Below are 22,666 nucleotides of genomic sequence, written 5' to 3' on the forward strand. Positions count from 1 at the left end.
ATTACATTGTCCCTCAAACATTATACTGTTTTTATAAATTAGAAGTATAGTTTCTTTTACAGTGTTATCTAAAACTCTGGTGAAAATAATATGTGCGTATGACCTTTGCCAAGAAAATATAAAATATGACTTATATAACAGTTGGTTTAAAAAAACATATAATTATTTTTAAAAATATATTCTCTGTATTATTATTGAATTAAGAATTGGTAATAAAATATACAACGAGAATAGAAAAATCAGAGTTGTTCTACATCGTCTACTGTCTCTTTCGTCCCCTTGCCCCTCCGATCCTGTTTTACGTGATTAAGGCATCTTCATTCAATGGGGACCCGACTGCCATAGATATCCACATCGTTGTTTCGTGGAAGAAGGTCCCGTTGACTGGGAGGAGCGGGCGTGGATATTTCTGGCGACGTAGCAGTGGGTGGCGTGCCGCTGGGACCCATATCATTACCCTTGGTCTGTCTGGCTGAGAGTTTTTTTTGGCTGAAGGCCTTTTTTCGTTTTTTTCCCCCTAAGACCCCAAATGCGTGAGTTTTTACGACTGAAAGGATATTATATAATGATTTTTCAAAAATCTGGTGTCGAAGGAAATTTGAATATGCCCGTAAATATTTCTTCACTGCTGAGTAGTTTGTCTATTTTCATATTTTCACTTCTTGAACTGATTAAATAAAAGAAAAATATGACTTTCAGTCTTATAACACTTTTTTTTGTTCTATTTATAACATACTTGTAGCATATTTTATACAAATTAAGAAAAATTTCAAACTGTATTAATTTTTTTAAAAATATAATGACATTCTGTGCTCATAAGATAGCACAAGTAATCCACGAGAATTATGGGCCTCTCAAAACCAGAAAGTAAACACGAGCTTTCTGCTATTTTGTGTCTTCACTCCGAGCTGCCGACCCCGGAAAGGGCCTTTATAGCCATTATGGGTCGCTCATATTTGCACATTTCATAAGCACCACGGGATATGGGGAAAAAAATCTCTCGACAGAAAAATTGAGCAGACTGTGATTGGTCTCTCACACGATCGCGCCACGTGTATCCTCACACTTTCCTCGCACTGACTCCGAATCCTAATTCGGCTGTCTTGTCAGTGGGGAAGCCAGTCTCAAATTCAACCCTGTTCAACAGGGAATTAGTTGTCATCAATTCATAACGGAGGGTGTGTGAGGCATTCCTCTGTCACTGAATTTTATGATATTAAATCCTCTGTGTTCTCTGTCTTAATCCCTCCCTTTATGGTATATTTTTTCTTGGTGTGCTCGTTAAATTAAATATTAAAAAAAAACAGATTATCCCTTGCATATCGAAGGAACATTTACTTGTGGTGCTGCTGCATCCATTTTTGGTCCATGGGAAACATGATTTTATGTTTAGCCGAGCGGTTGCTTCCTAAACTTGTAAGAAAGTTCGTGGCTGAAGTATACAGTATTATGCATGAAATTCGGATTGAAAATGCAAGTAATCTCTTTAAATTAGATGTCATCGTGTTTCACATATTCAATTAATACTCATCCGGTTTTTAATATAAAACTCATTTAACTAATTTAATTAGATTAAGAAAGTTAACTAAATTAGTTAATTATAAAAAATATGATATATTTTTTCTAAAACACCATAATAATCTTTCTTAATATCCTCTCTCCTTTTTTTACTTGATTATGGTTAAAAAAATATCCATGATGGTAACTTAGAAAAAATTAATAAATATGAAAAATAAATCTTATATTTAAAATTAAAATTAATTTAATAATTAAGTTATATATTAGAGACCAGAAGAGCGTTACAAATCGCATGTGAAGACAAATATGAAGCCAGTGGTCCTGTGGCTTTAATTTTTTTGTTCTTTTTTGACCGAATTGTGGCTTCAATTAAAACCTGTCTCGGAAGTCAGAGGTTGTGATTCTGAATTTGTTTGTATTTTAAAGTCAGCAATACGTATTGCTTACGAACCAATCCATCAGTTTACGAAATAAGCCTATGTTAATAGAGCTGGGTTTGCATTTTGGGCCCCGGTTGCTAGAAAACACTTGGGTAACAGCCAGTTCAATGACTAATATGTATATTTGTCGCCCAGACAATTTATATAAGCTCCTTCGATTCCTACTCCTGTTGTTACCGTCCACCTCGCCGACTAGCTTCCCACGTTCGATGCTGCTTACGATTCAATAGAGTCATATTCAATCGTTGTGCAGTGTCTGGGCTTTCAGTTTCTGATGAATGCTCATGATGATGCTTCAAGTCTAGGTGAAACTGAAATGAACAGGTTTGATGCCGAGCTTCACTGTAAAATGAGAAATATTGTAGTAGTATTAAAAACACGACGTTGTATTGTTTTTTAGAATTAACATAAAAATAATTTAAAAAATTAAACAAGGTTGTTTCAAACCGGAAAACTTCTTGCATGCGCTTCGGGTATTAATGAGTTTTTTTCCCCCCTTTCCAATTCGGTTTTCCCCTTGGACCTTCATCTTAGGTCGTCCTCTTCTTTCTTTCTTCCAATTGCCTGCCTTCAGACTTCTTTTCCCTCCTCCTCCTGTGTTTTCCCCCTCCTATTTCCATCTTCCTGCTGAATGCTCAAGGATTAAAGGTTATTTTCACTCCAAAAGTACTCCCAAAAGAATAGTGGGTATTTTGAATCCCTGACAATTATAAATGTTAATTTTAAATATTACATCCATATTTAACTACTTTATGCAGGTCTGCTTTGCTGAGTTGGTATTAAGCGGGGCTTGTTGACAAATCATAACACACCAACTCTCTAAATTTAAATCCCAGCTGGCAATCATTTGATAAATTAAAAAATAAAAACGAAAACAAAATACCCAGAACAGTTATTTCATCCGGAAAATAAATTCCTCGTCTTCTTCGTCACTCGTCTTCTCCATTTATATTCAGTGTGAATAAAATTTACAAAAGAAAAGTACAAGACATGGTTATATAATCGAGTTTTCTTATTAATATCATTTCGTTTTAAATAAAAAATTAGTTTTCTTTAAAAATCTTTGCAGCAAATTTTGAAGTCAAATAAATACATTGGAAACTCTAGAAATTGCCGGTTCATAAAATGATTTTGCTGTTTTAGTGGGGAGAGGAGGAAAGGCATGGATTTTGTCAAAACCAATCAATTCTCAAGGACGCAATGATTAACGATGGTGCAGAACTTGTAGTAAAAACAAAATGTGAAAAGAAAAAAGAACAATACAAGGCAAGAGCAGGGCCGCTTCGGGTTTCAAATTGTTTCACGGAAGATGCTAACACTACGTTGGGAAAATTATTAGTTTAATCTCGTTCAGGCTATCCAATAAAACTAGCCAGTCCGTCCGAAATAAAATGGCCAGACCATGTTATTAATTTTAATTTTTTCAGATAACTTATTGATTATTGATAAATTAATTATATACGCCTTTATTTCCAGCTTTTATTATAGGTCATTTTTCACCACATTACTGAACTTCAAGCAGTGCTCACTTCTCTTCATGTTCTCAGATTATTATGTGTGCCTGACTTGTGAATTGCAACATATAACATTTATCAGGAATCTTTCCTTCTTCTTTTTTTCCAAATTTATTAGGAAGCCCCCAAATTTCCAAATTCATAACACCAGGCATAACAGAGAGAATTATTCACTTTTCTTTGTCAAGCATACTGAAAAAATATTTGTTCCCCTGCTAATTTCATTCATATTTCTATTTCACTTTCCATTATAATAGTAAAAGTTAAAAATCTTTCCAATATGCCAGTCGGGTCATGGAGTGTCGCCCAATTTTCAGGTATGCTATAAACAGAACACCAAACGTGGCTGACACCAGCATTTAAACAACCGGCAGCTGTCGTTTAAACATTAGATGGCTGAGCAGCAACCTTCGTTGGCAATGCATCTTGTCAACCTCCTCATTGTATTTTGCCACAAAAGAAGGCCATCTTTTTAATTATATAACAAGAAGCCTTCACAAAATGCAATTCTTAATTGGAGAGGGAAGGAATATCCCAGCATGGATCCCCTCACATAATAGTGTCAATCAGTTCCTTTGAACCAATGGAAGCGCTTAAATTTATTGAGTTTACCGAATTTTTTAGTGTTTTTTGGGGGGTCATTTTATATTAAGTGGAGTGGAATCTGATTCTCTCGTGAAGGCAATTTAAGTAAAAGTGCCTTTTGAGCAAAGTTAGGCTTTTTGAGGACCCAGTGGCCTGGGACACCCAACCCCTCTCATCCATGTGCATCCCCTTTACCCGGTGCACCGGGGCAGCCCGAGGCGGCGAAGCAAATATTGCAGGCTCAACCGCACATTGATTACCCGCTTCCCTATCTCCCCGTTTGCTTGTTTTCACTCATGTCACCATGTTATGTTTACTACTTACCATGCAAGTATGAACCTGCTGGTTGAAAAAACAAAAAGAAAAAACACCCTTGAAGTTTTGATTTACTATAATCTATCTTATATTAAATATTATCTTCAATTTTTAATATAAGATCCTATTTAATTTTTATTTTAGTCTCATATATAAAACCTTAATTCACATTATCTTTTATATTTATATATTTTTTTAAGATAATTTTTCTAACAATAATAGTTCTAACTAATACATTTAATTGGTAAGAATATTTAAAAAAAAAAAAACAATACATAAGAATTCCTTTTCTGTTACTTGGAAAAATAAAATACGGCGCATCACAAAATAATGGTGACCTTTACTTGTGGTCACCATGTCTGTCTGTTTGTGTTTATTCAGAAGGGACCTCACGATGACCCGGCATCAAGCAATTAGATGAATTCTTTCATAAACCAAAATCCGATTATTGGATATATCCTATCATATTATAATATAATTCATCCATTAACCAGATTCCTTCTCATTCAACTCGAATCCGTGTTAATAATACTGCAGATCTGGTCACTCCGATCCAGAAAATCCCACCCGTACAAATAAAAATTCAGAACCAATAAGGCCATCGGCAGATTGCATAGGCCAAATCAGAATTGCTAACATAGTTATTCGTAAAAATCATCTGTTCCTCTTGTTGAAATTCATCTTCTCGTAGCAACTGATCGACATCAGACACAAGGAAAGATGAACCTCGTCTTTCCCCAGCCGAGACTGTGGCTTCGATCGGATCACCTTCGGGACCGCAGGCCAGGAAGAAGAAGACGACGACGACGACGACGAGGAGGAGGTCGAACATGGCTGCGGCTTCGAGAGGGGAGCCAGGTAGAGCGCGTGAAGACGACGAAATCCACCGAGCGCGAGGACCACCGTACGCAGTTGTTGCTCGCTGCAGCCGGTGTTGGCCCACTGCTTGGAGCAGATCAACTCCCACAATCGCTCGTCCTGCGCCGTCTTGTGCCACTGCTTGCTCACGCATCCCGCCATCGCCAGCGTCCTCGCGTCCACGTGCTTCAGCACCTCGAAAAGCAGATTCTCATCAAAATAAACAAACGCGCCGGAGTTTTCTGCCGTCCGATTGTCCTCCTCTTTGTCACCCTCCGTCCGCTTAACCTTCTTCACCTCCTTATCATCACCCGTAGCCGGTGCGACGTCACCGGAAAGTGGCCTCTTCATCCCAAAGCGGCCAAGACAGAATTTCACAAGCGGACTTTATTCGTTCCTCTCTGTTAGCAATGAACAGTAAGAATACGGAGCTGCGTTCTGATGCGGCTTGAAATCTAAAAGAAGAGAACGGGTTGAAGGAGGTTCCTGAACGAAAAAGGTGAGGAAAATCGCGATGAGGGGGGCGTGAGGGGGAAAAGATAATGGAGCTTGGAGGAATAAGGGTGAAGGTTAGGAGGAGGCAAAGCAGAGGATCCCCATCATCACACCTGTTTCTGAGGGTTTCGGAAGACGACAACAAATACAATGAATGCGTTTGGATTCCATTTTGGTGAATAGACCCACTTGTCCTGCGCCTCGTGGCTCGTGGCCTCATGCTTTTGTTTCTATTCACTTTTTCCTCATTCCTCCCCGCTTTCTTCTCTTCCCCCACTCCTTTTTTCCAATTATTCTTCACTACAGGACAAACACAGATACAGCCAATCGCACAAAGCAATATACAAATAAACAGACATTTAGCCTCAAAGTCCAAAAACACAACAAAAATAAGAACAATCATCGATATTTCCAAATCCCTTCCTTACAAGCATACCTTCTAGATTCGTTATCAAGGCCAGCGAGGATGTGGTTGAAATACCTTGTTCATAGATGACGCTCTTTTATGTAACAAACTTGATTCACTGCCAAATTAACAAGCCCACTTGTTGGGAGAATGTTTTATATCTTTTATTTAGAAAGGATCCAAAAATTAATCTTCTTTAAGCACAACTCTGTAAGTAGAATTCGAATATTACAAAATCGCATTTGCATCTGCTATGAGCAATGCCAGAATAAAACCACATCAATCAATCTAGTGGAAGGGCGGTGGGCAGGAATTTTCAATGTGAATGAGAAACCCGGATGCGTTGATGAACCTGGGGTCAATTTGGTGTAAGAATTTTGCAGATAACTCGTAATTATAAAAACTCATTGCGTTCGAAGAAAAATGTACTGTAACTAATACAAGGAAATTCAACAAAATAAAAAAGAAAAGCATATGAATAAAATATATATGAGATTTATTTATTTTAATCTCTACAATCACATGCCATGTGCGCATTTTTTTTCAGTGAAAAAAAGTAACAGTAATCAATCCCGTCACATCTTAGGCTTTCCGATGGGGGGTTTAGTGCCATGTGTTGTTTCTTTTGATCTGATACATCGTCTTTGGGCGCTTCCTCGTAAATGATGTCAATGGTCTCGGTGGATCAGGCCGAGGATAGCCCCTCGGCGGACCTTTGGGCCGAATTCTGTATTTTCCTGAACACCCCTCCCCCGAAAACACGTGCGCGGAGACAGGTGGAATTCCAAGATTCAAGGCTAAAGATCATTTTGTTGAAAAGTTTAACAATTTGATTCGTTACAAAGTCACTCACTTTTATTACTAAATAATCTAATAAGCTTAGAAAACCCAATTTATCTAATTTTTTTAATTTAAAACACGTTATCTCTTCACCAGTTTGACTGTTTATGCCATGGTTAATTATCTTGGGATTGAAGAACGTGCAAGTTTGGGCTGCCAGATTAAGAGTGTGTTTAGATAACGGCGGCAGAAGTAACTTTTTTTAATCTAACTTTTACAGAAGTTAGGTTGAGTAAAAATCAAATAGGGTATTGTGATTTATGTTTGGATTGTGTTTTGAAAAAAAGTTAGTATCAGAAGTTGAAACTTATTTTGATGATAAATGTAAACGTAAATTTGGATGTAGAACGATTTAAAAGGACATAAATTTTATTAAATAGTACATATCTAATATTAGATATATATATATATATATAATGTGACTATGTTTTAAAAAGTAAGGAAAATAAAATTATTAAAAGTAAAGAAATTTAATTTATTATTAGAAAGAAATTATATATATAATGTGATCATTTTAAAAGAAGTAATGAAAATAAAACTATTAAAAATAAGAAAATTTAATTTATTGTTAGAAAGAAATTATATATATAATGTGACCATTTCAAACGAGGAATGTGTGTGTTGTTTTTTTTTTTTTAAGTGAGATGAGAGAAAATTCATGCAGAGTCAATTAGGTAAAAAATTTTAACACCAAAATAAATGTTCTAACGGCATTTTCTAACGCCTTCAGCACTAAAAAAAAAAAACAACTTCAAAGAGTTTCTTCTAAAAATTCATTTCAGTCTTAGAAGTCAGATTGATCAAACGTGGGCCCAAAGATATTTTAAATGCTACCCCTTAACTTATCAGGTGGGAATACACGTTTGGGGGTCCAAACATGATCCCAAACACAGTCTAAGTTTCCAAGTACTATTGAAGGGAGAAAGCGCAACTTAGACCGGGCAACACTTATTTCACGCCCACGACAATTCTGTATTTTGAGTGGACAATCACAAGCACCACATGGGGTTGAAGCTCGCCCAAGACTTTCTATGCTGGAAAATAGTAATAACATGTTCTCATGAGCAGCTAATTTAATTTTTCTTTTTTACAACCCCATGGCTGACAAGAACACGAGCCATATTCAGAAATTACGCAAAACAACTCGGCTTACTATATAAGCAATGCATTGCCTCGCCTGGAGCCAAATGGCACATATACAAGATGTCAACAATCATAATACGAAACGTGTGTTTGAGGAATCGCGAAGGAAAGATTTTCTCTTATATTAGCCAGGCGTAGGGAGGAGGGGAAGAGACATAATTAAATTTGGAATATATGCGGTTTCACTTTCAAGATTCAAAAATTATGTACGAGTCAATTGAGGATGAGGACACAGCAAGGCATGCGAGTAGTTTAATTAACCAGTAAAACAATTAATCGCACTAAATTATGTGACTTTTTTGTAATACGAAGGGTATACCGAAGAATTCCGTCATGGGTTTAACCAAAAGTCACGAGAAGCTAAGCCAGCGCATTCGGTGTCCAATGAACGCCCCTTTCATCTCTAACGTACTGCCAAATGCAATCTAAATTTCGCTTTCAATTGTCAAATCATGTTTGATCGATGTCATATCAATATTCCTTAAATAAATGAAAGACCTCTTCCGATTTAATTTTTGCTCTTTCCTAAACAATAGAGTCCGAATTAGTGGGCACATGATGATGAGGGAACCGGCCTTCTGCGGGCATTCTGTTCTAAGTATGAATCCGTGCGTATTTCAAGTTTTGCGGCACCCGGAAAGTCAGATTTCTCATCAAATCCTTCCTCTTCGATCATACACATAGTTGCTGTAAATACTCCAAGGTGGACCACCAAACATATCAGAGACCGTTCCTCCAAATAAAGAAGGTAAGTGTGGCAATTATTGCCCCTTTTCACGACAGCTCCATGTAAAAATTGGTTTTCCACTTTTTTCTTGCGATTTGACTGAAATTTGGGCGAGTACGACCCTCAATTTATATACTAAGGAGAGAGAGAGACTTCCTTTAATTTTGCTTTGCCTTTTTCGGTAATGGTGTCGCGAAGTCACATTTTTAACTTGGGTATCATCGGATCTGCTTTTATGCATCCCATGAAAGGAATCATGAGGATGTGATGGGATTGTTACACCGCTTGTTTTGACATATTTATTCCCTAATTTGCTCGTAGCCTTCGCCCCTTTGGGCTTCAGCATTTCAGGATAGATATAGAAAGGAACCTTGAGAACCCCAGGGCCAGTTGTTATGAAAGCAGTCCATTGGACACTAATTTTGGAGGAAAAAGAGGCGAAATGCACTTACACATATATATGCACCGTCATGAACCCAGAACTCAAAAGGAGTGACAGTTCGACCAAACGTGTAGATCCTTTTCCAGTTGACACTCGCGTCACGGTCTACGAGGCTATTAATTTCAGGGTAAGCTTCCGAAAGGTGGTTGTCTCCTGTGACACGGAAAAAAAAGGAACATATGGCATTAAAATAGGAAATAAATATTAAGCATGCACCGCGTAACAGATTGTAAATTCAAGCATTTGAATCAAATGCCGCGTGAAACATACATAGGTTCAACGTGAATTTTGCAACACAGGCTGTTATACCCATACGGTTATACCAATCTTTCTCGTTCTCTTGTTTTGATTCCCAGCGGCGAGTCGCATCAGCATGTAAATCACTCTCTTTTGGGTACTGTAAAGTCAAATTCTGATACCTCCACATTTTCAAAAGCAGGCTTCTTACTCTCTTTGCAAGTGAGAACCGCCCTTTGTCAAGTATCGCCACAACTCTTCCAAAAAGAAAACGAACAGCGGAATTGCCAAAGTCAAATCGGCTTGCAGCTTTTCAAGGACCCACGTGGAAAAGGTCTCACCGACCCCTTGTCGAGCATTTCTCTATATAAACCACACTGGCCAGTTGCTAGTTGCACTCAACGCTGGAATCTGATATACAGATATACTAACCCGCCTTTACAGAAGGGACCGAAGACTAATCGAAGGAGCAGAGAGTCCGAGAGAAAATTCTGAAAGACAAGGATGCCAATGAAGAGCAGTCTCCGGGGCGTGTTGTGCGTCAGTATCATTATGCTTGTGGTGTCATCGCATGTCAGCCATGTGCATTGCCGAGTTCTTCGATCGGAGACGACGTTAAGCACAGAGGAAGCTCGTGACTGCGATGAAATGAGAGGATCGTCAGAGACGCCACTGGGAATGGCGTCCTTCCCTGTTTCTTCCAACAACTCCAGCACCCGTACTTCGATACGGAGCCTGACATTCTTGCTCGCCTCTGGACCGAGTAAAAAGGGTCCTGGCCATTAGCTATATCACCAATCCAACTTTCATACTTTGCGCTTTTAATATTTATTTCTTTTTCCATTGATGTTTTGATGTAACCCACATGTATTGTTCTTTGTTTTGCTCGTTTTTCCTGGCACAGTTATGGTCAGGGTATAGTCGATCGGCAGACAGAGTCTCTCCCTCCGTGATTCTTTCATGGGTTATGATTATGTACGTGTAGTTTGTAAATCCGCACTGTAGAAACAATGACAGTCTCTTGAATACACAATATACTTTATTTGCAAACGTCTTTATTGAAGGAAGCTATGCATTGTGGAGTTTTCAGTTTTGTGGCGTTTTTAGAAAGTTGTCGATGCGCGCTCATGTAATAATGAAGAGACGCCGACAAAATAAAGAAGTTTTCAACAGTTGCAACTTGGTTATTGCATAAGAATCAATGTTAATAAGCAGTATGAAATCGAAAGAGAGAGAGGGGTGGTGGATAAATTTAGGACGCTGCCAAACCTTGTGCTTTGAAATCAAAGACAAGATCACGCTGCGAGAGATATTGACATTCCCCTGACTGCCTAATAACGTTGACTTTCTTATAACACGATTCAGGACACTGTCTTTCTTTAGTTTTTCTTTTCGCAGGGTAATATGAATTTTCTTCACACGTCACTGTGCGAGTTGAGCTCCAGGCCTGTTGGTACAAAATAGTGCGCGTAATTTAAACAAGGAACCTCCATTGTCAGTTATTTAGAGGAAAAGGAGTAAATAGAAAATAGTTTACGTAATACTCTTCTGGTCCTTAATATAGGACTTAATTGTTGAATTGGTTTTGGTCCTAAATATAAAACCCATTTCTCATATTTATCAATTTTCTCTAAATTATCCTATGGATACTCCCGCAACTATAATCAAGTAGAAGAGGAAGAAAGGTATTAAAAAAGATGATTATGGTGTTTTAAAAAAAATGTGTCACACTGCTTATAATTAACTAATTTACCTAACTTTCTTAATCTAATAAATTAGTTAAATAGGTCCTATATTAAGGACCGGAGGAGTATAGCATTTCTAATTACTTACGAAACAGCCATGTAAATTAATTTTTGTTCGCGAATCGTTCATTTTGCATGATGTCATATAATTGAATTAAGATTGCTACTGGGTTCGTTTCAAGATTAAAAGTCATCAGCTTTGTTTGTCTCTGTCTCGCGTGGTTTGACTTGGTTTTGCACGCTCCTGGTCTTTAATATAAGATCTTGTTTGATTTTTATTTTAGTTCTAAATATAATATCCTAATTCATTTTATCTCTCATATTTATTCATTTTTTTCCTAAGATAGTCCTTCTAATAATAGTAGTTCTAGCCAATAAATTTAATTAGCAAAGATATTTTAGAAAAAAACAACACCTATTTATTACAAATAACTAGCTTAATTTATTTTTTTAATCTACTCAAATTAATTAACTAACTTTTATATTTAGAACCAAAGATAGTAATAATGATAAGTAGGCAAGTAGCAGATTGGTCATAATTTATGAGGCATAATAGATTAATTGAGCTGAGTAAGCAACCGAAACTATTAATCCGAGGTATTCTTGCAAGTCATTTATCGTTTTTAGATTACGTGTCTATTCGTTAATTTTGTCGGGTAAAAAAAATCCTCCAATATATATATAGAGGTCGCAAAAGCCGTTGGTTTTTATCCTCCAGGAAGACACAAAAAAAAAAAAAAAAGTTTGGGAAGGAAATAAAATGTGAGAAGGCAAATCAGAGTTTTATAGAGGTAGAGGGAGGAATTGGTGGGAAATGGGCAGAGTAGAAAGTAGAAAAGAAGCACACAATCACACATGCAAGGAGGAGGAGCCCCCAAAAAACTTGACCAGCTCAACTGCCTTCACCCATCTCTCATTGCACCATCGCACAAACCATACTTCACTTTCTGAAACATCACTCTCTAAATTTTCAATGCCCATACCCCAAAAGAGGCGCCGTCTCTTCTGAACATCGCAGTCCCACATACCGCAGAAAACGATCCGCCGCCCAAATCAACTTAATACTTACATGATCTGAATTCCGCCTACCCACCAGGGCATCCACATTTTTAATTCCAACACCTCAGATTACATAAGGTCTGGATAAATTCTAAATACGTAACCAACATTTTTTCCTCTTCAGGATCCCAAAAAGAAATTTCTCTAATCCCCCATCTTAATTCGGGTTCGCAATATGAAAACGCCAGATCATCACGAGCACGACAAGCGTTCTAAATATCCCCGAAAGAGATTTTCGATTTCCGTCAGGCTAAGTCATCAAATCCGCTGTTAGGTAACGCAGCACAGCTTTTTGAATGTTCTGTTTTATTTCCCTGTAGCACCTGCTCTTTTTCATCAGCGGTTGAAGTCTCTGCAGTACTTGAAAGATAATTCTTTGCAAATCAAAAGTGTGAAAAACCAACAGTATATAATTTGGAATGCATGAAACAACGGCGTAATTATTATGAGCTTTCATGAATTGAAAATCAAAGAGAAACGGAAGCAAACAAAAATACAATCAACACAATTGAATCATGAAAAGGCCGTGATAGTGATAGCGATAGCGCGGGGGAGCCACAAGCCTCAACGTCCCAGCTGGCGCCGACAGAATCAGCAGAGGATTGGCGGGCATACTTACATTGTTCTCTGCCGCTCTTAAATATAAAACTTATTTATATTATAAAATAAGTTTTATATTTAGAGCTGAAAATATATACGGAGAGGATTATGTCGCCTCAATCTGAATTAGACATGCTTCAAACAGCCAGGCACTACTGGTAAACCGCGTACATAACTACTCGTCTGGTGAACTCAACCGGACACAGTCTTCAATTCGACAAAATGGGGGGAAATATTACCCAGCTTCACAATGCCATTTTAGTTCACTGTCATCGCTTTAAATCACATGCTTTGCAGCAGCTTAAACCACTACATCTCTCTCAGCCCCCACGAACCAATACTTCCCAAATCAAGCATCCACAATCGTAAAGCCTGTTAAGAGATTTAAACGCCCAGAGCACAGGGCGATTCAATGGAAACGTTAACCTATGGCTGAGCCTTCTTTAGCATGCTACATTACAATATACTACTAAAACTCAGTTGCACTAATTAAATCGACTTTGACCACACATCAGAAAAGGCTGTCTGCGACTCTGCGTTGTAAAAGTCGGGCACTAAACTAAGGAAGCAAGGCAGACACACAAGTTAATACCTTGCTCAACTTGCATGCAGCCAAACATGGCGCTCTCACTATTCCAACTCCAAAAGAGTAACAACTAACAAGCTGCTTTTGCCCTCTGCAGAGTGTGAGCTATCGTCAAACAAGTTCTCCAGATGTTACCAAAAAAAAAAAAAATCCTTGCATTCTCATATAAGGGATTAATATCAACTCTTAAATTTAAGAGTTGATATTAATCCCCTATATACTTTATATGTTTATTAATTTTTTTTCAAAATTAACCCTATTTTCTTAACAATAATTGAGAGTAAAAAATAAAATTAAGGAAGATACTTAAGAACCGAATGAGTAATTTAAATGTCTTACATCAGGCACAAGAGGAGTGATTTAAATGTCTTGCGCACAAAATATATTGACGCCCCGCAATAAAAATGAACCCCGCTTTATTCATAATTATGTTTCTCGATTTGTTCTGAAGCAAACTAAGTGTCAGGTCGCCAGTTTTCCCGTGAAAACGTTGAATTCAGTTCTGATAACCGCGCCTAAAACTGATGCAATAGGTCAAGTGTGCGTAACAATTAAAAACACAGGCTTATGATGTGCAAGTTGGTCACAGTCACAGACCAGATTATTAACAAGTTTGAAATATTATGGGGTCAGAAAACTATACAACGCCCGAAAAATATGGGCCTCAACATCCGGTAGGGTCGCCTCTGTTCAGCTAGATCAGGTCAGTCTATAAAACATTGACACTGGGTTCAACATCGAATTAATACAGTAATAGTCCTCCCTATCAGTTCCAAGATACCATGGCAGCTCAAAGGCACTAATACTAAATATCAGATCATCATAAACATATATATGTATCATGAGAATATTTGTAAACTATACTATTCAGAGATCAATACCAAGTTACGGTTGAGAGGGAAGAGTTGAGGGTAACAGATCCGTCCTAAAGAGACAAAGGCTTTTTCTTCCAGTACGACTGTATGAGTCGTCAACCTTCCTGAGAAGAACCAAGGAAGAATACCTAAGACCCGCATAGCAATGACACAGAACAGAAATTTACAAAGACGCGTTACTGGATGACGTGCAGGGAAAGAAAAAGATATGCTTTACCCTTGTTAAAACAGCTGCCATAATATATAATCTGAGACAATAAACTCCATACAAGCTTGCAGAACAGAAGAATTACCATCATTGAATATTGATCACCTCTATATGGAACTGATGTAAATTGCAATGCATGAAGTACATTTCAGAGCATGTACTCCTATGGTGATTGACGGCAAGCCCAAAGAAATTGAAATTGACAAGGGCTTGATCACATTAAAAGAAAAGGGAAAACATAAAAACCTGCTTACAAGGATGTATAATTTCAAATTACCGATAACTCTAACTTTCACAAATGGTTTACGAGAAAGACACATCAAACGTTTCTCTCAATGAATATTTCAAAGAAGACGGAGAAGTCAACTTGCTCAGGAAATGAGAAACAGGATCGCTCAAGTATCAAACCATTTCTCTAGTAATTATCATTATCACAACAGTTCAACATGCAGCTTGAGGTTTCAACAGCCTCTGGGCGTATGATAGCAGTCATGTAGTGTCTATAAAATTCAGCAAGCGCAACATCACAAGTGAATGTATCTAGCATTCACATGTGATCGGACGTAACAAGATGATGAACTGTTGAACACTACATTACACAGACACGAGCCTTGTTTTTTATGGTAGAGTATATATGACATAGTACACAAAGATTTCTCCAAGCAAAAGAGGCTTAGGATTCCTTAAGAATAAACAGAATGAAATTCGAATGTTAGAAACAATTTACATACATCAACAACCCATAGTAACGCCATGACCATCGCCAATTTCCCTAATTCCTCGCTTTTCAAATGAATGGATGGGGACAAATCAACTGTAAAAATAAATAAGCTTAAGAAAATCCACCTTAGTGGGATAAGGTTTTTGTTGCTGTTGTAAGAAAATGAAGTGCCCTGGGAAACGGAGCAAAGAAAACTGGATCGGCAAACCGTGATGTGAGGCGGATAGAATATATAAAAGTTACTTGGTACACAATGGAAACAAATCCCAGAAAAAACACAGGATGTTCAAGGGATAATATATGATCGCGACTAGCATATTTTAAAATAAGAAACATCTACTGGTAGATCTAGGCATGAGATATAATCCCTCGTTGAGGGTACCCTAACATACCATTACCAGACACACTAATATATTATCATGGCCATTCAAGAATGAGACTCAGCCCCGGAGGTCGCTTCGGTTGCCGGCGAAGGAGGAACTTCGGAAGAGGCCGGCTGAGAGGCAGAAGTGGATCTGGCCTTGACAGTGTCGAGCATCCGCTTGCTGATCTCCTTGGAATAGACTTGGAGGATCTCGATGCCGTCGTCCTCAGCGGAGGCAGAACCACCAGCGGCGGTGAAAGCCTCTTCCTCGATCTGGCGGGCGACGGAAGAGGCCTCGTCAGGAAGCATAGTGCCGTAGCGCTTGGAGAGGACGGAGGGCGTAGAGAGGGTTTCGATTAAGCGATTGACGACAGCATCACGGGTACGCTGGGTGGGAGGCCATATGCTGAATGAGATTCCGCCAGGTCTGTCGGGCTTGGCGGCAGCTTGGTCTTGATTGCCCTGCGACTGAGCCTCCGTGGAGCCTTGCTCCGGTGCGGAAGCTGTGTTTGTGATTTCTGAGTCGCTCATTTTTAAATCCCTGATTGGAGGAAATGAATTTCGTCCTCGCTTCCGGCCGAAAATGTAAAAACGGTGGGGAAACTGCGATACCTCCCGTCGAGTATAGGGTAGAAAAGGAATATCAAACCCTAAAAAAAGATATATGAGTATTTAATAAAGGGAAAGAGAAGTGCGGGGAGAAAGGATCGGGTGCGACGTATTTGAATAGATGGAACTTGTAGGCGGGCGATCACAGGTGAATGGTTACCTTGAAAGCAAGATCAACGGTGAGACTGGCAGCGACTGACAACCTACCTTTTTCCCCACCTGTTCTACAACGGATCAGCTCCCAGAAACTTCTCGAATTATGATTACTTATTATTCCAGAAACAACACAATGAAAATGTAGCGGCAAACCGGTAATCGGGAATACGAAGTCACGGGAATTTATTACGGGGTTATTATTGATTAGAAGGCGATACAACGAATTAACGATTGTTTTTCCAAGCATAGGAGACTTACGATGTTAAGTAATTGATTTTGTTGGATGAAGATGCTAGGTAATTAATTTTATTTGGGTGAAAATGTGAAGTACTTAAGTTGATTATGTTAGTAAAGATAAAAATCAGTTTAACATTTAATTTAATTTTAGATGTAAAATCCAATTCATTTATTATATTTATTTATTTTTTAAAGTGGCATGTAGTTGTTGCACATTTTAAATATTTTATCATATGATAGTTCTAACTAAGATACATGATTAGTAAAGATATTTTATAGAAAAACAACACTTATTTATTATAAATAATTAATTTAATAAATTTTTTTAATCAATTCAAAGTAGTCAAATATCCCTTATATTTTTATACAAAGCAGCCGAGGTAGTATATTATAATGAATATAAGCGTAAGACTACTTTGAATTAATATAAAAAAAGTCCCTCAAAATCGCAAAATGATTCTGAAGTCCCTAGAGACTTGTGTGTAATTAATTCTAATTGTAAATTACCTACTTACCCAGTTAATTTTATTGCAGCAATTCATTTACAATCTCAACAGTAGTTGTTAACAACCCGAGAAGACGTGATTGACAACCTCGGCAGTGCTCATGACAACTCACTCTGTGGAATGCCAGGGGCGTTGTTGAGGTTGTTAACCACCTCTTCTCGGGTTGTTAACAGCTACTGTTGAGGTTGTAAATAGGTTCAAATTAACAGGAGTAACTACGTAATTTCATAATTAGAATTAATTACACACAGGTTCCTGGGGACTTCAAAATCATTTCGCGATTTTGAGGGATCCTTTTGATATTAATTGTGCTCTATGGGACCTGAGTGTAATTTTTCCTTTTATATTTTATAGCGTTGTTTCAAACCTGTCAAAAAGATTGCTTTCGTTCCCCCCCATAACAGATAGTATTATTTTTCTTTATTAATCTATTTGCGTATATTTTTCTTTAATGATACTGCTTTTTTCCTCCAAATGTCAGGTCTTTTAATAAACTTCTGAAACGTGGATTTTTTTCATCGATTTTTCGTTTGTAATATCATTAATAACTTGTAAATAATCTGGATATTGTAACTTATAGTTGGCACCAAAAAAAAAATCACTGAAACAATAGAGTAAACAGTAGTAAGCCTTACCCTTTTTTTTTTTTTTTTTTAATTTATAATGGGGAAAGTCAATCAATCAATATGCATAATCTAAATCCTTTCCACAGTGTATTTGATGTAGATGCGCAATTTTTCGTCGGAAAAAAAAAAGGAAGAAGAAGAAAAACATGGGCAATTTTTCAATTGTCCCACATCTTCATGCATTTCTACGCGGATGGCAGCATGATGTAATTAGATTATGAGCTAGTATTGTTTTATCTGGAATATTATGCAAGACCATAATTTAGACGTTGTATTTGCACTGGCGATGTATGCTTGCCTTGCCTTGATCATTTAAAAAGGTGGTTCCTTACTTTAACTTGTCCGTTGATGCCTCCTTATTCTCTAGCGTCCATATTGTAATCTCATATCCGCTGGGATGTTCGACCACAAAAAAGAGGAAAAAGTCGAAAAGAAAAATGCAATGGAATCCACAAAAATACACGATATTTTAACTGGGAAGCTTTGCTCAATAGAGCACTAAATAGAAGCCCAATCAATTTTTATGCGCGGCATGGGGACAGATGGGCCAATTCTGGCTCGTGGCCTACCCATGACTGTCCTCAACAAATGGCGCGACGCGTTAATAGGTTCACGTGTGGGTATAGGTTCCAACCCGAGAACAGACCCGATTGGTTGGTGCTGTGAATTTAGCTGTTCATGAGCCCAGCCCAATAGCTCATTCACTGCGCCTCTTCCCTGTCCCAAACTGCAAACGCTCACCTCTGTTCGGAATCTGTGTTTCAACACACAGAAAGCATAGCTTGAACCACTGATCGACTGCGATGATCTCAATCACTTCTGCTGAGCTTAACTACCTCATCTTCCGCTATCTTCACGAATCAGGTTGATGTCCTTCTTTCCATATTTAATTAAATCCCCGTTTTGATAATCCAAGAATGCGACAGCTTATAACGAAGGCGTTGGGAGTTTTTCCTACTCTTTTTCCTCACCTTGTTATGTAAACATTTTTAGGGACAGAAAACTTCTAAGCAGCTATGGCTCCAGATAAAGAAACAATCGCTCCTCCGCTTAAATAAACCTCTTGCCGCACTTGTTTATGGATTCAGTCAATTTAATGAATATGTCTGGGACTTCTTCTTTTGTTTTCTTGAACAACTTCTCTTGCTTGATTTGTTTCTGCATGTAACTACTTAAGCCTACTATGGTGAAAGTTAATTCGTGCCGGCTCCCTCCTAGGTAGTATTTGTTCATTTCTTTTGATAGAAAGTGAAGTTTAACATCCGTGCGTTTTTCTTTAAGGAAAAAAAAAAAAAAGCTCTCTCACGTCTTTCTAAATGTTTGACTTGTGTCAGGTTTTACCCATTCAGCATTTGCTCTTGGCTATGAGGCAGGGATTGATAAAAGCAGAATTGATGGTAATTTAGTCCCACCAGGTGCTCTTGTAACATTCATACAGAAAGGAATTCAATATATTGAGCTGGAGGCGAACTTGAGTGGTGTAAGATTTTTAATTCTTGTTATATTTCGGTTCTGTATAACTTGCTGATTATGTGCTTAAGGACCTTAAGCTGATTGGTGTCTATGTTAGGTATATCCAGAGTGATGCAGACACAGATGACGATTTCTCATTTCTACAACCTCTTGACCTTATTACAAAGGATCCAAAAGAACTACACAATATGGTCAAAGCCAAAAGGGAAAATCTACGTCAGCATATGCTTGAAGCAAATAAGAAGGCGAATGATTTCAGTCAAGACACTGCAAGTGAACAAGCTCGGGAAATGGGCAAAGAGAGCAAGGAAAGGGAAAATGAACATGAAATTGATAAAACAAACCTAGAAAAAGAAGCAGAACAAGAAAAGGGTGAATATAAAGAAATACAGCATTCAGATCAAAATGATGCGGCGAGGGATGAAGATAAGATTGTAGCTGAAAATATAGAAAATGGAACCTGTGGAGGTGAATATACATAATTTTTTTCTTTCCCTGTTTATAGTTTGCTGTTAATTTTGATAGATAGCATCCTCGAAAGCAAGTAAAAATTTTATGGCGTAGGACCTGAGCCAATGGAGATCTCCCAAAGCTTCACAGTTTTGCCTAGTGAGATTCCAACTTGTGAAGTAAAAATTTTGGAAGGTCATACCTCTGAGGTTTGGACTTATCTGTTTTATTTTCTAGTTGCTTCCCCACTGTAGTATGCCATGTTGAAAATCATTCTAATGCTGACAGGTTTTCGCTTGTGCATGGAATCCATCAGGCTCGCTTCTTGCATCTGGGTGAGTACAAGAAAATTTATAAACGAGACATAGCAAAAATGCTTCCTCACTGATGGTATTCATCCATTAATTAAATAATTCCATGCTGTTTTTTGAATAATAGAGTAGTTTGTTTTCATGATTTTGTTTCTGTTCATATAACGGTCCTTTTATTTTTTCTAATTTATCAAATTTAACTTTGTGTCCCACTCATTAGGCTCGTAACAGCTCGGTACACATTTGAGAATAATTTTAGCTATCCAGGACTTCAAATTTTTGTTTGTAAATCTGAGATATTAATTGATGTCATGAACTAGTTATAGCTCTCATATTCTGGATCTGGTTTTAGAAATTAAAATTACATGATAGTATGATTGCATAGAGCTGGTATGCGAGTAGAATCTTCAGTCATAATGTTGCGTAAAAGATGTTCTGAATTAAAATAGTTCAAAGACGAAACTGTACTATTGGTACCATTTTTTTCATGATTACTTAACGTCTTTTCTTGGGAATATTCATGTTAAGAAAATATTATAATGTTTTATTTGCATTTAGATCTGGAGATTCGACAGCTCGGATTTGGAAAATTACAGAAGGACCTATTAACACTAGCGTACAGAATGAACCAATAAATGTTGTGGTGCTAAGGCACTTTAAAGGAAGGACTAGTGAGAAAAGCAAGGATGTGACGACACTTGACTGGAATGTAAGTATATTTAACAGTATAGTGGTTTGCACACTCACAATTTACTTTTACATTTTTTTTTTTAAAATCTTGCAATGGTAATTCTAGTCTTGATTTGTCTTGGGATGCTAATTCCGCCTCTTTTTCTGTCTCCCTCTTCTTATCCTAGCTGAAATGTTTCTACTATGCTTCTATTATGCAGGGGGATGGGACATTACTGGCAACTGGTTCTTATGATGGTCAGGCAAGAATATGGAGTAGAGATGGTAAGATTTTTCATACTATTGTACTGAAAATTTGTATGTCTTTCATGAATTGTCGCCTTCTTTAACTATGAATCTTGTTTTTCTTGTCCTCTATGACTCCATGTTATTGACTCATGTCTTGCTTGTGATATTATTTAGGAGACTTGAAGAGCACATTAAACAAGCATAAAGGTCCAATCTTCTCTTTGAAATGGAATAAGAAGGGGGATTATCTTCTTAGCGGCAGCGTTGATAAAACTGCTATTGTATGGGATATAAAGACTGGGGAATGGAAACAACAATTTGAATTTCACTCTGGTAAGTTGCCTTTTGCATATTTTTTGATTGAATAAAACTCGTCTTCCCTATAGCTGCCGCTGTAGTAATAATTATTCTGGAATCTTTTCAGCACCCACTCTTGATGTAGATTGGCGAAACAATGTTTCGTTTGCAACATGTTCCACAGATAACATGATATATGTTTGCAAAATTGGAGAGAATCGGCCCATCAAAACTTTCTCGGGGCATCAGGTATCTCCCTAGTCATTTAGTTCGCTCTGATATTTTTGTAATTTGTGTAATGACATTATGACCTTCCATCTTGATGTTTGTATTTATCATTGGTCATATGGGAAGTTCTTTCTCTGCATTAATTTTAACAAGAAATTCCAAATATCTTCTGTTTCAGGGTGAAGTTAATGCTATCAAATGGGATCCAACAGGCTCTTTTCTGGCTTCTTGCTCAGATGATCACACTGCCAAGTACTCAACATGAAATATTTAAATTTGTCTGCTTAGTTGTCATATCACAAGCACACTAGGGTGGAGCATACATTTGCTTTATAAAAATTTGAGACCAATGGAAATAGCCTGATCTGGTGGAAGATAATTGGATGTTGTCACGAGACATCGATTATTATTATTATTATTTTTAATTGTGTTGATAGTCTCATAAGTTTAGATTTGCAAAGCACATTGCATCTCTGTGTGTGTGTGTGTGTGTGTGAGAGGGGGGAGAGAGAGAGAGAGTACCTCCTTTGTAAGCCGTGATCAGATATTATGAAAATGTTCATGAGGAAGTGTAAACCTGAAACTGTGCTTTTAAGGATTTTAATTGACTAGTGAAATTACCATGCAGATTTGGAGTCTGAAGCAGGACAAGTATTTAACATGATTTGAAGGAACATGTTAAGGTGTTAAACATGTTGGCTGCTATCTAGTTTTTTTTCATGTTTTCGCTGAAAGCTCTTCTCAACGAAGTTATGGTCCCTTAGGAGATATATACCCTTCGGTGGAGTCCTACTGGCCCCGCTACATGCAATCCCAATCAGCCATTAGTTCTAGCAAGGTAAATCTGCTTCTATTCTAGTACGTGAGCTTGGCATTAAGGTGTGTGTGTATAAGTAGTTTCTTTGTGAATGCTCTGTTTATTAATAGCCAACTGAATCTTATTGCTGGGACTATTTTCTTTTAAGCAGTGCCTCTTTTGACTCTACGATAAAGTTGTGGGATGTGGATCTGGGAAAGTACTCTGCAGCTTAAATGGTCATAGGTACGTATGCTGGATCAAATCGCAACACAGCCCCACTCACCCTCGTGCATATGTAGGCACGAATGCATGGATACATTTATGCTAATACATACACTAAAATTGAATAAGATTTGTTCTGTTTTTACCTATTTATTA

At 37.6% G+C, this 22,666-nt stretch overlaps 3 protein-coding genes and 1 long non-coding RNA gene across 4 annotated transcripts; 2 read left to right on the forward strand and 2 right to left on the reverse strand.

The window, feature by feature from the left end:
- Window positions 1–4,785: 4,785 nt before the first annotated feature.
- LOC114729732 (F-box protein GID2-like) lies at window positions 4,786–6,000 on the reverse strand. Its single transcript, XM_028916761.1, has one exon. The coding sequence runs from the start codon at window positions 5,579–5,581 to the stop codon at window positions 5,027–5,029; it is 555 nt and encodes a 184-aa protein (XP_028772594.1). The 5' UTR covers window positions 5,582–6,000; the 3' UTR covers window positions 4,786–5,026.
- Window positions 6,001–15,250: 9,250 nt separating this feature from the next.
- On the reverse strand, window positions 15,251–16,273 carry LOC114729719 (MFP1 attachment factor 1; the record flags this gene model as incomplete). Its single annotated transcript, XM_028916751.1, is given in 1 exon segment — window positions 15,251–16,273. A coding segment is annotated over 1 exon segment (468 nt). The 3' UTR covers window positions 15,251–15,741.
- A 2,256-nt stretch (window positions 16,274–18,529) lies between these two features.
- On the forward strand, window positions 18,530–21,754 carry LOC114729727 (WD40 repeat-containing protein HOS15-like). The gene is made up of 10 exons (XM_028916759.1): window positions 18,530–18,676; window positions 19,147–19,292; window positions 19,393–19,753; window positions 19,850–19,944; window positions 20,024–20,070; window positions 20,605–20,755; window positions 20,937–21,000; window positions 21,139–21,297; window positions 21,389–21,510; window positions 21,668–21,754. The coding sequence occupies exons 1-10, from the start codon at window positions 18,616–18,618 to the stop codon at window positions 21,752–21,754; spliced, it is 1,293 nt and encodes a 430-aa protein (XP_028772592.1). The 5' UTR covers window positions 18,530–18,615.
- A 389-nt stretch (window positions 21,755–22,143) lies between these two features.
- Window positions 22,144–22,499, forward strand: LOC114729730 (uncharacterized). The gene is made up of 3 exons (XR_003738769.1): window positions 22,144–22,172; window positions 22,254–22,327; window positions 22,458–22,499. It is a non-coding gene; the product is annotated as an uncharacterized LOC114729730 (long non-coding RNA).
- The last annotated feature ends 167 nt before the right edge of the window (window positions 22,500–22,666 follow it).

This window comes from Neltuma alba, unplaced genomic scaffold, assembly GCF_004799145.2.
Source record: "Neltuma alba isolate B1F8T4 unplaced genomic scaffold, ASM479914v2 tig00012666_pilon, whole genome shotgun sequence".
NCBI lineage: Eukaryota > Viridiplantae > Streptophyta > Magnoliopsida > Fabales > Fabaceae > Neltuma > Neltuma alba.